At 42.2% G+C, this 13570-nt stretch overlaps 1 protein-coding gene across 1 annotated transcript in view; it reads right to left on the reverse strand.

The window, feature by feature from the left end:
* Window positions 1-777: 777 nt before the first annotated feature.
* tnfaip8l3 (tumor necrosis factor, alpha-induced protein 8-like 3) overlaps window positions 778-13570 on the reverse strand; it is a 33721-nt gene continuing 20928 nt past the window's right edge. The window contains exon 2 of the mRNA XM_050035069.1: window positions 778-1926. Coding sequence (XP_049891026.1) covers window positions 1364-1926 — 563 coding nt within the window. The 3' untranslated portion in view covers window positions 778-1363. The remainder of the gene's footprint in view (window positions 1927-13570) is intronic.

Raw genomic sequence — 13570 nt, forward strand, 5'->3', positions numbered from 1 at the left:
TTATAAATTATGTGTGTGACACACTTATCGCTGGAGATCTTGTCCAAAAAAAGAACGAAGGGCAATAAAAGTAAATGAGGTGCATGGTTATTGACACAAATGCCCTCTTACTGTTAATGTGCAATCACACTTAATAGACTACGACTTCATAGCTTGATACATACGCGTCTGGCTGACAGCGAGTACGTGAGTGCAAACAGAGGATCATCGGGTGGGTGGTCTGTTTTGTGTTTCTACAAAGAGACAGAGGCATAAAACTGGACTTCTTCTCAACTGGCTGCCAAAATAATTCAGCTGGAGTCACACCAAGCCACCAGTAATATGTTTTCCTGGACTGCAGAGCGGAGTAGACCAGAGGGCATCTAATGAACCAGAAATGACAAATCACTGATTTTCCTGCTCATTTCAAAATGAGTGTTGGCAAATTTATGCCTGGCGTGCATGTGGGTGAAATGGACGGGAAAGTAGTAGCTTAATGCACCATTTGTGGCTTAGTTTCCAGATCTGATCCACCCATGCATTTTCTGTCATGGTAGCTGTTTCCCCTCAAAAATAGGCAGCAAAAAGTTTAGTTATTTTAGTAAATATGAGGCAGTATTCTGAGAGGAACTGGTTAGCAGGCAAGCAAATCATTGTTTTCCTTCACACGTTCTCTAAGAAATGAGTCATAGGAAGAAACTGTCATTGTAACTGCCAACTCGAAGGAACAAACCCATCTTCCCTGAAACTTTTTTACCAGCTTAACATCGAGGTATTGTGTCAGAAGAACTGCAGAAATAATGTTTACAAGAAATCTTTAATAAAAGACAAGTGTTACACCCTTGTAGAGAAGATTGACACAGATACATAATACACACACCATGTCATAGTTGGTCTTATGTACAAACACATTATTCAAGCGAATCCCATACAAACACATGTGCACACACACACACGCACACACATACGCACAAAGAGAGAAAGAGACCGATTACTACTACTGATTATCTTCCATATCCAACTATACCTAATGTATATTTTTTGGCCATTGGTACAGTACACTTTTGCACACAGAGAGGATGACTGGGACTGCTATAATGCATACAACGTGATACAGGCTGTCCCATGGTGCAGCAATGATCCACTGAGCGGAAAAACAGTCTGAAAAAGTTCCCTCAATGAACCACAGCAGCGGGATGTTACAGCTAGCTTCGTGGAAACGGGTGAAGAAGAAGAAACGGGAAGACGAGAGCAAAAAGGAGGAAGAGAAAGTGAGCGGTCAGAGGTGAGCGATTGGAAAGGAAATAGAAGGAGGCAGGAGAGACCAGCGAGAGAAGGAGCAAGAGGAGAAGAGCTAGAGGTGAGAGAGGTCAGGTGTGTGAGGTTAAAGCGTTCCTTCGTCCAGCAGTTTGTTGATGCCATTGCAGATCTTCCTCAGGGAGAGTCTGTACTCCTCTCTGTCCCCGTACAGCTCGGCCAGGAACTCCCCGTGGGCAAAATGGTTGAAAACGTGATCGATGCGTGCGTGTGAGCGCGCCGTCAGGTGCTGCTCGACCAGGGTGTGAAGCAGGTCCCTGCACTCCAGCAGGAGCTCCGACAGAATATTCCTGTCAAAGGTGTACTCCACCTCGTAGAACGACACTGCTGTCATGGCCGCCTGGTTCATCTTCTTCTTGAAGCGCTCTACTGTATCCAGCTCATCGGGGCTGAACTGGTGGTTGCGGTACAAGATGCCGATCTTCAGGGCGATCTTGATGACGTCCTTGATGATCTTGTGGGCCTCCTTTTTGCTCTTGGTGTACTCCCGGCTCGTCTTGTAGAGCTCGTCCAGGATCTCGCTGCTGGTGTCATCCGTCAGCATGTTGGCTACCACCATGGTCGCCATCTTGCTGAGGATCTTTTTCTGGGCCTGCAGGGCCAGAGAGCGAGAGTTGAAGCTCTCCTGTCCTGAGGGGAAAGAAAAAGAAAGACAAGTGGTTTGGGGTTAGATCAAGGGGTCAGAAATCCTCATCACCATAAATATTTAAAGGAGCAGTGGAGAGACAGAACAAACAAAACAGAAAAATGATCCCACTGAAGTAGCTTGCCATGTTCTTATACTTTAAAGCAATATTAATAAATTGTTTTGGCCACTTGGGAGCAGCAGAGCAAGCTGGAAACACGGCACTGACCTATTACCACTTATCCTCATTCAGTATTATACAAATTTGCGCCCCTACCGGTTTGGTTAGGATTAAGAGAAGAATCATGATTGGGCATTGTCATGTTACATACTTAATGTAATGTAATGTGACATGACATTACATACGTGGGTACATAACTAAAAATACCTCAGTGCTGACTTTTCATTTCAGATGGGACACAAACAGTGTTCTCCTGGGTCACAGTCCTGTGTTTGTTTGACCCATCCATCATTACAACCTAAGCAGATTTTGTTGCTCTTTATATTACATCAACTGACTACTTTCTTTGCTCCCGACAACCTGCGGTGCATAGGTCACATGATCATAGCCTCCTGGCTCAAGATTACATGGGTTATATATGAATTGTAGTGCATTAGTTTTCATAGGTACAAGTACGAACAGCAAATGAGAACAGCCTGGTGACCTAATAGAATTGATATGGCTTATGTGACAGCAGACTTGTTGCCTATTCACAGATTCAGCAGACACAGAATAACATTAGCCTTACTTTGGAGTCTTGTTTGCATCCAACTGATAAATGAAAGCTCAATATTCATTGTCCTTTTAGCTCTATTTTGATTTCAACCAACTGCCTAGGGACACTTAACCCCCAATTAAAAAATACATGACTTTCTTCTTATCTTTCAGTGTAGATTGCTTTGGTGTAAGTTGCAGAGTTTTTGACATATTGACCGTAGAGATGTCCGCCTTCTCTCTAATGTAACGGAACTAGATGTCACTCAGCTCAAAGCACCAAAAATACATTTGAAAAAGTCAACAGCAATGTCTCTTTCCAGAGGTCATGGCATGATAATCCACAGACCTTGCTGTGAGCAGCTTCATGTAGGAACTATTTTCTTTCTACAGGCTTACACCTGCCAACTGTATCACCGCGCAGACGGAAGCATGCATCTACTCATGGACGAGAGACTTGTGCCAGGTGAGTTAGCAGTAGATGCACGCTTCCCTCTGTGCAGTGATGTGATTGGTGGGTGTAGTCTGGTAGAAAGAAAATAGTTCCTACATGAACCTGCTCATAACAAGGTCTGTGAATCATCTTGAGTAACTGAGTCATTATTTCTGGAAAGAGACATTGCTGTTAGGTTTTTCCAAATGTTTTTGTTTTGGGCGCTTTGAGCATCACAAACCGAGTGCCATCTAGTTCCATTTTATTGGAGAGAAGGCAGACATCTCTACAGCTAATATCTCCAACACTCTGCAACTCACACCAAAACAAACTAGACTGATAAAAAGCACCACAGGTAAGATATAAAATTATGTATTTTTTATTTGAGGATGAACTGTCCCTTTAACAGCCAAATATTCCACTATGTTCTCAATAGATTTTGAAAAAATAAATGGTGTTGAGAACATTGCACTGATTGAGAAAGCTAATCTAAATCTGGCCGAAAGCAAATATGTAATTAGGACATTAGGTTAATTAACAGATTAACACAGTCTGCTGTGCCTTTAAGAGACAGATATTAGATGGATAAACTCAAGTATTACTTTATAAATACAGAAGACTGAACACTGGAAGCAGATAGAGCACTGACTACAGTACATTTTGGTGCATGTTGTTATTATAGTCTTTAACCACCGCCCTTAAATTTCAGTGTGTTTACACGTAACAGCTGACTTCCATCTGGACAAACAGGCTTTTGCAACTGTGTTCACCCATTGTAATACAAATACGGGTCCTTCCTTTCCACTGTTTTCACTGACATTACTTTGTCCTTGCTTAAAGAACTCTGTGTGCTAAAAAAAAAGTTGGATTTTAAGTACAGATTTTTTAGTTATTCAGAGAAAGACTTTTTTTCTATCTTTGTTACACAACTTGCGGTTGTGTAACAAGCTAATTGGTAGCAGTATTTTAATGTGATCTCCTCACTATGAAGGCACAGCACTGATGCAAACTGCTCTTGGATGATTCAGTTTATTTTGGCATGAACAAAAGGCTCATCCTCCAGTCCACTCCAAACTTGGATATACAAAACTGTTGTCGACTAAAAGTTTATTTTACAAAAAACAAAACTGTACTTTGATTTAGAAAAAAAAGTTAACAGAAGTAACTCAGCACAGAACACAGCCTAAGAAGAGAGGGCTGAGGAGTAGATGAAACGCACTGCGGCCACATTCAACACAGGGCGGCGTCCTTCCTGGAGCTGCCTGTGGTGTGGTTGGCTGACTATGGGAGGAATGATTATCTGCTCTGGATAACATCAAACAGCTGTGCACCGATAAGAACCTCTTTGCACACGGTTTCTACTCAGACCGATCACGGTTTTACGTCGTGTCCCACTGCAGTCGCAATTTATCATAGAGGAGAACATCAAAAGGCTGACTGTGTCATCATACACCAATTCCAGCAGCTTAACATGTGTCTGTGTAAATGTGAGGAGTGGGAGGACGGCGAGGGGTTTTATTTAGGTGCCACCCAGCTACAAATTACACACCAGATAACTCCTATTATGATTAAAGCCAGGAAAGAGGCCTCACTTTTTTCCTCCTGTTCCCTGGGCACATTGTCAGCCTCATCCTCCTCCACATGTATGTCCAGAGAGAGAGAGACAGAGACAGCGAGAAAGAGAGTGTGGACGGGGGCGTCATTGCCCAGCAAGCTCAGCACAGAACAACAGATGAGCCAAAATTCAAAGACACCTGCTTTTTTGTAATTATGATTTTTTATCAAAACAGACAGCTATGCAGAATTCATCACCACATAATCTGCGTGTGTGTCTATACACAGTATGTGTGTCACTTAAACACATGCATACACAAGAGGTCGAATGCTGCACAACAATTGTTGGAAATCTGATCCGTGGCATTTCGTGTGAATGTACAGAAGTGACATTTCACGTGTTGGTCTGAAGCTAAATGGCATTTCATGTACATATAATTAGCCCGCTGTGACATTTACAGCTAATAAGGCAGATGTCCTTGTCTACAGTCATTTCCCAAAACAAGAGATCTGAAGTACTGCTTCTTTGTGCAGCTTCATGAGAGTGGGGGTGAGACCTATTGTATGTTAGACAAAAGTGGAGTGGGTGAGTATGAAGATGTCAAACCTGCAGAAAGAAAGTTTTATTAAAGCCTTTGTTGTGAAGTTAAAAAGGAAACTGAAGGTAAAAAGATTCCTGACTGTGCCATTATTTCTACTTCTTCAGATTTGTATTTGATTTTTGTTTTTATGGGCCACTTGGGGGCAGCAGAACAAACTGGAAACATGTTATCACCGACATATTAGCTAACATTTACCAATTCACACATTGCAGACATTATTTTATTGTTTTATCCTCTTCTTCTAGCTCTGTTTTGGTCTCCACCATCTTCTGAAGGAAATATCCGGCTCTTTAGTTGCCAAATGATTCATTTTCTTGTCCACCTGCCCTTTAATGCTGGGAAAGTAGCTAAAAGTGGGTTTATCCAACCCAGCCTCTAGAAAAATGTTCTCAATATACATTTCTGCAAACCACAGATACCACAGATAATGCATATTTGGACATTATTTTGTAGTGATACGTTAAAACTTTACATTTCTCAACAATGCTGTGGTGAAGGTGTCTTTAGGTTTAGGCACAAAAACCATTTGATTATGGTCAGTCCGTTCTCATTCCCAACTCATCTAATGCTAATGCTTTGTCTGTGATTTTGGCAGCAGACATCGAGGCATAAAGGCATTTTTTGCGGCGGTGTGATATGCTGCTGGGCGCCGTCGATTTCTAACAACACAGGACGGCGTCAGTTTGAAACGCTGCTGGTAACAACATAATATAAGGAGCTGGAAGAATTCCTAGAGAGTGGGTGGGTCCGGGAGGCCACTGTTCACGTCGCATGTGAATGTTGAGTCAAACCATGATGTTTTTTTCTAAACCTAACCACGTGCTTTTCTTGCACAAGGAAATAAACGTAAATACGGGATGTTTTACAGACATTGTAAGTTCATTTGAAAAAGACTGTATGCTTCAAATGAGCAGAAACTGTACATTATTTTGAACACACAAGTGTATTTTGAAAAGGAACATCAACAACAGATGCAGGAGGATACCTAGTGCTTCATATGTAGACGTGAAGTCCACTTATACAAAACGGAGATATTTGATATTTTGGGATGAGAACGTGTTGTCATGAAAAGAAAAAAATCATGTTTTAACTTAAAACAACCACTCTGACACAAACCGGAAAAGCAGGGATGGATAGGTAAAAGGCAACCATGCTCGGTTGCTCAAACACTGCTGGGAAATGCCGTGATGTGTCAGTGAAAAATGCCCAGGTCTGGTGGTTCAAATGCTGCTGGGAAACACAATGATGTGCCGCTATAAACACCCAGGTTAGTTGCCACTAACACCAGTGGAAACACTTCAAATGATTGCAAAAAAACCCCCCACTTTGTTGGTCTCACAGTGGTATGCACCTTGGCACCCACCTCAACTAGGTGTCACACCATCCACCATCCCCTCCAATGTACCTGTAGAAATGTTCAAAGCCAGCATTTTCTAATGGTGATTGTGCTGGTTTATAAAAGCTTTTCCACTGCAGCACATGACAACAACATTAAGTGGCGAGACTGAACCAAAACTTTTTAAATTGTGGGCCACAAAACCAAAACAATAAGCTGAAAGATGCTAAAACTCACTATAGAGCTGATAAAAAATATTGATAAGTGCAGCTTTATGTGAACTGGAATCACTGATCGAAGACAGTAATCAAAAAGTTAATGTGCAATAAAAAACAAGCAGATTAGTGGACAGTTTATAAATAAGTGTTATGTGCTGTTTGGTGTGTGAAAGGATCCATTTATGATGGATGTTATGATACACTGTGACCACAAAATACAGTACTAGGAACCAACTTCAATGACAAACAAATTCTTGACATTCTACAATAAACATCAGTCTGTTGCAAATGAGATAGTGTCTGTTTCCTGCAGGCTGCTGTTCACAGACTTCTCTGAAATGTAAACTATATGGCCTGAGGTGATGCATTGATGCATAAAAACACTACAACGGCAACACGGTAGTTTCCATGATATTTGTATAGCAACACCAGGACATATAACTACGGCTCTCATTAGGCAGATCTGTGGCTCTCATCAACAGGCTCTCTTTGTCACTGTTATTTCCTGTTTCTCTGAAGCAGCTCTTTGTTCCAGTGTCCCTCTGATATTCAGAAACCCAACTGGATAGATTTCTGAAACCCTGGCACACTAATAAAGGTGACAGCTTGCTCCATATAAAGACGGCCTTGTCAGACCAATGGTCGTGCAGGCGATTTGGATTTGGATCCTACCAGTATGTGTGACCAGTGGCTTTCTAAGTGAATTTCTTTTCTGTGCAAGAGACGATCTGTGACTCGCAAGGCAAAGATCAGTTTCATATAACTTAAGACAGTGCTGCATGAAAAGGAAGTGTTCGGATCTTTTCTGTTTTTAGTGGCGAGCTAAAAGTAGACTAATTATTCTCCTGCCACCCCCCACCACACAGCCTGGAGCCTGTTTCTAAGGACCAGCAGGTGGCTATCGACTCACTTGCCATGACCCCTGTCTCAAGTCTGTTTGCACATCCCAGAGTGGCGAAGAATGTAAGCAAAAATGAAGGAGTGTGGGGGGAAAAAACACAGTGAAGAATGGACACGAGGCTGCTTGAGGTGTGAGTCAGAGTGCTGGGGAAGGAGGTGGGTGATTCAGAGTCTGGCTGGAGATTTTAGCACATACAGTAAGTGAGCGTAGATGATTATAAGCATGCACATGGAGACACTGAGAAGTCCGCTCTCTCACACACTCACATACAGCCTGTCACCCAGAGGCTGCAATGAGTGACATGCATGAGCCAGAGTGTCAGAAAGAGTTAGAGAGGAGTACAAGCTGTCAGCAGAGAGATGGCCAGAAAACTGTCTCTCCTGCTACTTATCTCTCTCCTGCTTTCACACTTTACCTCCTGCCTGCTCATTATTTTCGCACTCGTCCCCAAGTGTAAAGTTTTCACAACATAAAGTGAGTATTCTGCATAGCATGTGGCAATACATTACTGAAAACAAACCAGAAGCAGAGTCCTCCACCAATGCCAGGCCAGTCGTAGGAGCCATCGGCCCATCAAAGTGGTTACATAAGAGTGTTTTGGGAGTTGGTGGAGTTTACTTTTAACATCAGATTAGTAAGGTGCTTGCTGCTCTCTGGCCGTGGCTGTTGACTAGACAGTCTCTCTTTGTTCCGCCTGATGTTTTTAGAGCGCTGAGTCAACAGTTTCTGCTGCGCTGCATCAGAACATACAGTGTGGAACATGGAGAGCAGCCAAACCTGCCCCGCTAAAAGGTGGTACCCTGCAAAAAATGTCCATCTGGATTCATTTATTTTCATTTCAGTCCGAGACACGTACATCAATGAAGTGGCCATTTATGGCAAATACAGTAGAGCTATCAAAAAGCATCACTCATCTCCCTTTGAAGTAATCATTTGAGATTATGGTAAATATCTTATTTGTTTCCTAGTGGAGAGTTATGGCGTATTCACACAATCACAAACTGTGCATGCACCTTGCCATTACTGAGTACACAGGAGTGTGCACAGGAGAGTTCAAGTTGGTGAACATTGACCAGAGCTGCGATGACTTTATAGGTGCAGCCAATCGCTGTGTTGCACTAAAGATGAATGAAAAACCAATTAATTAAGTTGCTGAATTTTCAAAACGGTACAAAACCAAACTGGCTTCATATCAAGACCAGACAGGAAGAGATATTTTTCATCATTTTTTAAATTAACTACTTCAGTCAGCACACCATGGACATTTACAAGCGCCGTCAGCAGAGACTTACAGCCATCTGTAAATCAAATCACCTGCCAGTACAACCCCATCTTTGTCTTCTTCTGTCCGTCTGTTTTTTCCATAAGCTCTCAGTCACCACTTAAAATAAACTCTTAAAGATAACTCCTTTAGCCAGCAAACTTTTCTAACTTTTCGATTCCTACTCCGAGCCTATCTGATTGTGCCGCCTCATCTGTGGTACGCAAAACGCTCACAATCACTCAAGATCATCCAGTCCATCAGTACTTTATCTCGCTGTCTTCTGGATGCAGGTATACTCATGTACAGAGGGGCCTGTTTCAGTAAGAGTTTCATTCCCACAGCCATATGAACTCTAAATAAATAACCGTCCTTTTGATTTGATTCAGTCTGTGGTGTGTCGAATGCCTTTGTCTCTTTTGTGCCTTACGTGTCTGTGATATGCATTCTGTGTGTCTTGTAGCTATGCACTTGCTGTAGAAAAGTGCTGCCATCTGTTTGTTACAAAGACACTGTTTGAGTCTTAGGATTGTGGCTAAGGTGGTGGCATTTAGTTATGTTAAAGCACCACTTTATACACCTTCAGAGGAGAAGATTTATACAGATATTTTAAGTGTACAGTGAGGCTACACCCAGCATCCTTTTAGCTCAGCTTAGATTAGCACAGAGGCTGGAAACAAGTGGAAGCTAGTCTCGCACTGTCCAAAGGTAACAAAACCCAAAGCTAAAAAAAATAAGTAATCTGTCTTTAAAGGTTAAGTGAGCTGATCCTGGCCCCTTAGCACATTTATTATCTGTGTAAAGCGATACAACTCTAAATGAAATGATTGCTAATCTGGACATTTTGTGCAGCGTGCTGCAGCTGGGCTGTGAGACGTGGTCCTGAGGCTTGTGTTGGTCTCGTTCCAGAGTAACCAGAGGAATGAGCCATTAGCAGGACCAGCAGCTAACACTGATGAGGGCCGACTGGCCTTTACCGAGTCAACGCTGGAGGCACTTGTGTGCTTATCAGCTGGACCGCTGCAGAACACACACGTCTGAATGAGGCTACTGAGTGAGTGTGTGTGAATGTCTGTGTGTGTCTGTCAGCGGCTGCTTTTCGTGTGTCGGTTTTCATGTCTCGACCGCAGAAAAGCAACTTCAGGTAAATAGAGCACAGTCAGCCATCATCACAGTTTATAAGAAGGACTACTTATTTACAGTGTTGATCAAAGATATTGATAGCAATTACTCAGCTGGTCTGTGTTCAGCCACTAACCAGTCAAGTTAATTATCAAAACAAAGACAAAAGCCAAGAAAATTTAAAAGAAAAATCCTATAAAATAAAGTCAGTGATGTTCACAAGCAGAAATATACCCACGTCACTTATACACGTGTAAATGGGTACGTATTTATGTATATACATGTGAAGATAAAGTAGTGAACAGCATAACTGTTGCACTATTTAATGGTACCAAAACCTGAACATTATTCATCTGACACATGTACCAGGTCTGTGGAAGCTTACTCATCCATTGGTTTGTGGACTCCAGTTTTAAATCTAGTTTGGCATTTTGGCCATCACCATTTTGTTTTTTTGGAGCCAGAAGTGACTATATTTGGTGCTGTGGAGGAGTGAGGGGTGAAAAGCCGAGGACACTATCGCACACAGCCTGTCACTTACAGTGGCCTGCCCTTAATTACGTGTAAGCCTTAATAAAATGTGAACAGGGGAGTTATATGAAGATTCACCCATGTACAGCTGTCATGATAGGGGTAAATAAGCTTTAGACACCAAAATCGTTTTGTACCAAGTTGTTAACATGTTTATTTCTGCTGTTAAGTTGGGAATTTTAACACAGGGGTCTATGGGGGTCAAGTGGCTGTTCGAGGAGCTGCTGTTTTTGGCACCTCCGCGTTGGCTTCATTTTCAGCCCCGGAGGTTGTCGCTAGGTTGAGTTTCAACAATTCGTTTTGCTTTGTTTGTAAGTGTTATATGTGACAATTTGTGTACATATCTACATATTCTTCAAATCACTCAGCCAAACTTAAACTATTAACTCCACCTATGCTGCATAGATTGTGTAAATCTGTTAAGCATCAAGTGAAACAGTCGAATTGTTGAAACTAATATGCTCTTGAAATGTTACAAATCTCTCTCTCAAAGCAGACTCTAACTGTCCCTGCTTGACGTTTTACTGATTCTTCCTGTTCCGAACTGTGAGTCCTTTACTTCTGCAGCCACTAATGACACGATGTTTGTGCTTTGAACCATTCAGAGCTCCTGCAGTGCTCAAGATCCTGACAGTATCAGGTATCTGACACACACACACACACACACACACACACACACACACACATGCATAAGGAAACACAATGCCCGATCAGTGCTTCCCTGTTTGGGGTTGCTAATGACAACATGCTCATTTTTTGTATTGGAAAAAAAACAGGTCACACTCACTGTACACGTGCATGGGATGTGTTTTTTTCTTTTTCTTTTTTCAGACAGACACAGATACGTCTGTTCACCACCTGCTTGTATGCGCTCCCACAACAGAAAAAGGTGTCCCCACACAATCATCTTGTTAGGGCTGGATATTAGCACAGGATGAACATGTTGCATGTGACATCATTTTATCACTCTTCGCACCGGACACTCCCTCCTCTAAACATTATTAGTTCAAACATTAAAGGTTGCTGACAGACAACATGGCGCAGAGATGCAGAAAGGTAAGAGAGGTTAGGAGTGTTTTCGGTGAGTGACGAACAAAAACGGCATTAAGCTCTGCAAAACCTCCGTCCAGTTGTAGACTGTCACCAAAATCCCCTGGTGTGCATTTTATTTCCATGCGACACCTATTTTCCATTCATGGGCAGTCATGTATTTGTACGTGAATAACCAACACATCCCTCTCTGAAATAAAATGGCTGCCAGGTCATTCTTTGCACCCTTTAAGTGCTAAAACAGCAATAATTTTCCAGACATGTTCCTTTTCAGATATTTTCTTTTATAAGGGAAACAGCAGTGCTGTGCCAGTACGCTTTTGCCTCATCTGTTCTGGACTTCTGTAGTAGTTGCACACATTCATATTTCATATACAAGAGACAGACTTTAAAGTCTGTCAGCTTGTGTGCTCAAGCTGTGGCAACAAGTCTAGGAAAAGCCCTCAGTAATAAAGTGTGTCATCCATCAGCAGCACCATTTCACAGAGTGAAGGCAACATTAACAACATATCAATACCAAGGAAATGTCACGGAAAAAGAGAAGTAAGAGACATAAGCATGTGTGACAGCTTGACTTCCTCTTCTTTTGCCTTGGCCTTTTTGTCTCCTTTTGGTGTCCAATGAGAGAGTCGCAGCAGACTCTCTGGCTGCGTTTACAAGGCTTGAGGAAAACAATGGAGCAGGTCATTCAGCAGCAGTAAAGAGGTTTTAATAGCCTGCAGGGTTAGTGTTAAGCAAGCTTGAGAGGCCAATGGACTGGAGTGGGGAGGTGAGGGATGGTGAGCTGTGCCAGCTGGTACCAGAGCTCCACTAGCAGTGGTGGAAGAAATGTTTAGACACTTAACTAAAGTAAAAGCAGCAAAATCACACTGTAAAAATATTGTCTTTAAGAATACTCCACCTGCAAATTACTCACTGCATGCTGTGTTAAGTTTGTGGAGAAAACTTTTTTTTCCTTGCATGCCTCCATGGTAAACGAAGAATCCAAAAAAGGCAATCATTCTACATTAACTGAAGTAGATTGGGACCACATTTAAGAGCAGCAAATCTATATCAAACATTAATTTACAAACTTTCACACAACTCAAGCAGTCTAATCTTAATACTTAATAATAAGTCTCATTTATCCAGTTGTTTGCTCAGTACTTCCTAAACACATGCAATTTCTTTAGAACATTGGGATTTAAAACACTTCCATGTAGGAGTAGCGTGCCGTTAGCATGTATGTGTGTATAAGCTCTGCTCAAGTAGAATTCTAACACACACGCATGCCCATTGTTCCCACTCAGCCATAAGTGAGACTGTTTGTACTTATGTGTTTTAAATCAAAATGTTTTAGCAATAATGCATGTGTTTGGGAAGTACTGGATCAAGCAGCAACCTCCAGGGCTGAAAAATGAAGCCAACACTGAAGTGCCAAAAACTGCAGTGCTTTGAGTGACCACTTGAGGCAGGCTCCTGAAGCCAGTCAATCTCCAAAGACACCTGAGTTACAGTGCCCAACTTCAAAGTGGAGTTGAAACATGTTTACAGCCTGGGGCAACAAACTGTTTTGGTCTCTATGGCTAATTTATGACAACTGCACAGATGTGAATCTTTTTATATCTCACCTGTTTACATTTTATTACGGCTTAAAGTTACGCATCATTAAGGGCTGGAGGCTTTGAGTGATAAGTGCCCTTGGCTTCTCAGTCAGATCCACCCCTCGCTCCTCCACAGCAGCAGCCTCTCGCCCAAATATGGGGACATCTGGCTCCACAAAACCAAACTGGCGACCACAGAAATGTCGAACTTGATGCCTCACAACTGGAGTCCACAAACCAAAGGGTGACGTCACTGTAGTTACATCCATTATTTTTACAGTCTATGGACTGGATAAGTTAAATTTGGATAATACTGCACGGGTTGTGTGTCAGTTTGTCAAGT

The sequence above is a fragment of the Epinephelus moara genome, chromosome 1 (genome assembly GCF_006386435.1).
Source record: "Epinephelus moara isolate mb chromosome 1, YSFRI_EMoa_1.0, whole genome shotgun sequence".
NCBI lineage: Eukaryota > Metazoa > Chordata > Actinopteri > Perciformes > Serranidae > Epinephelus > Epinephelus moara.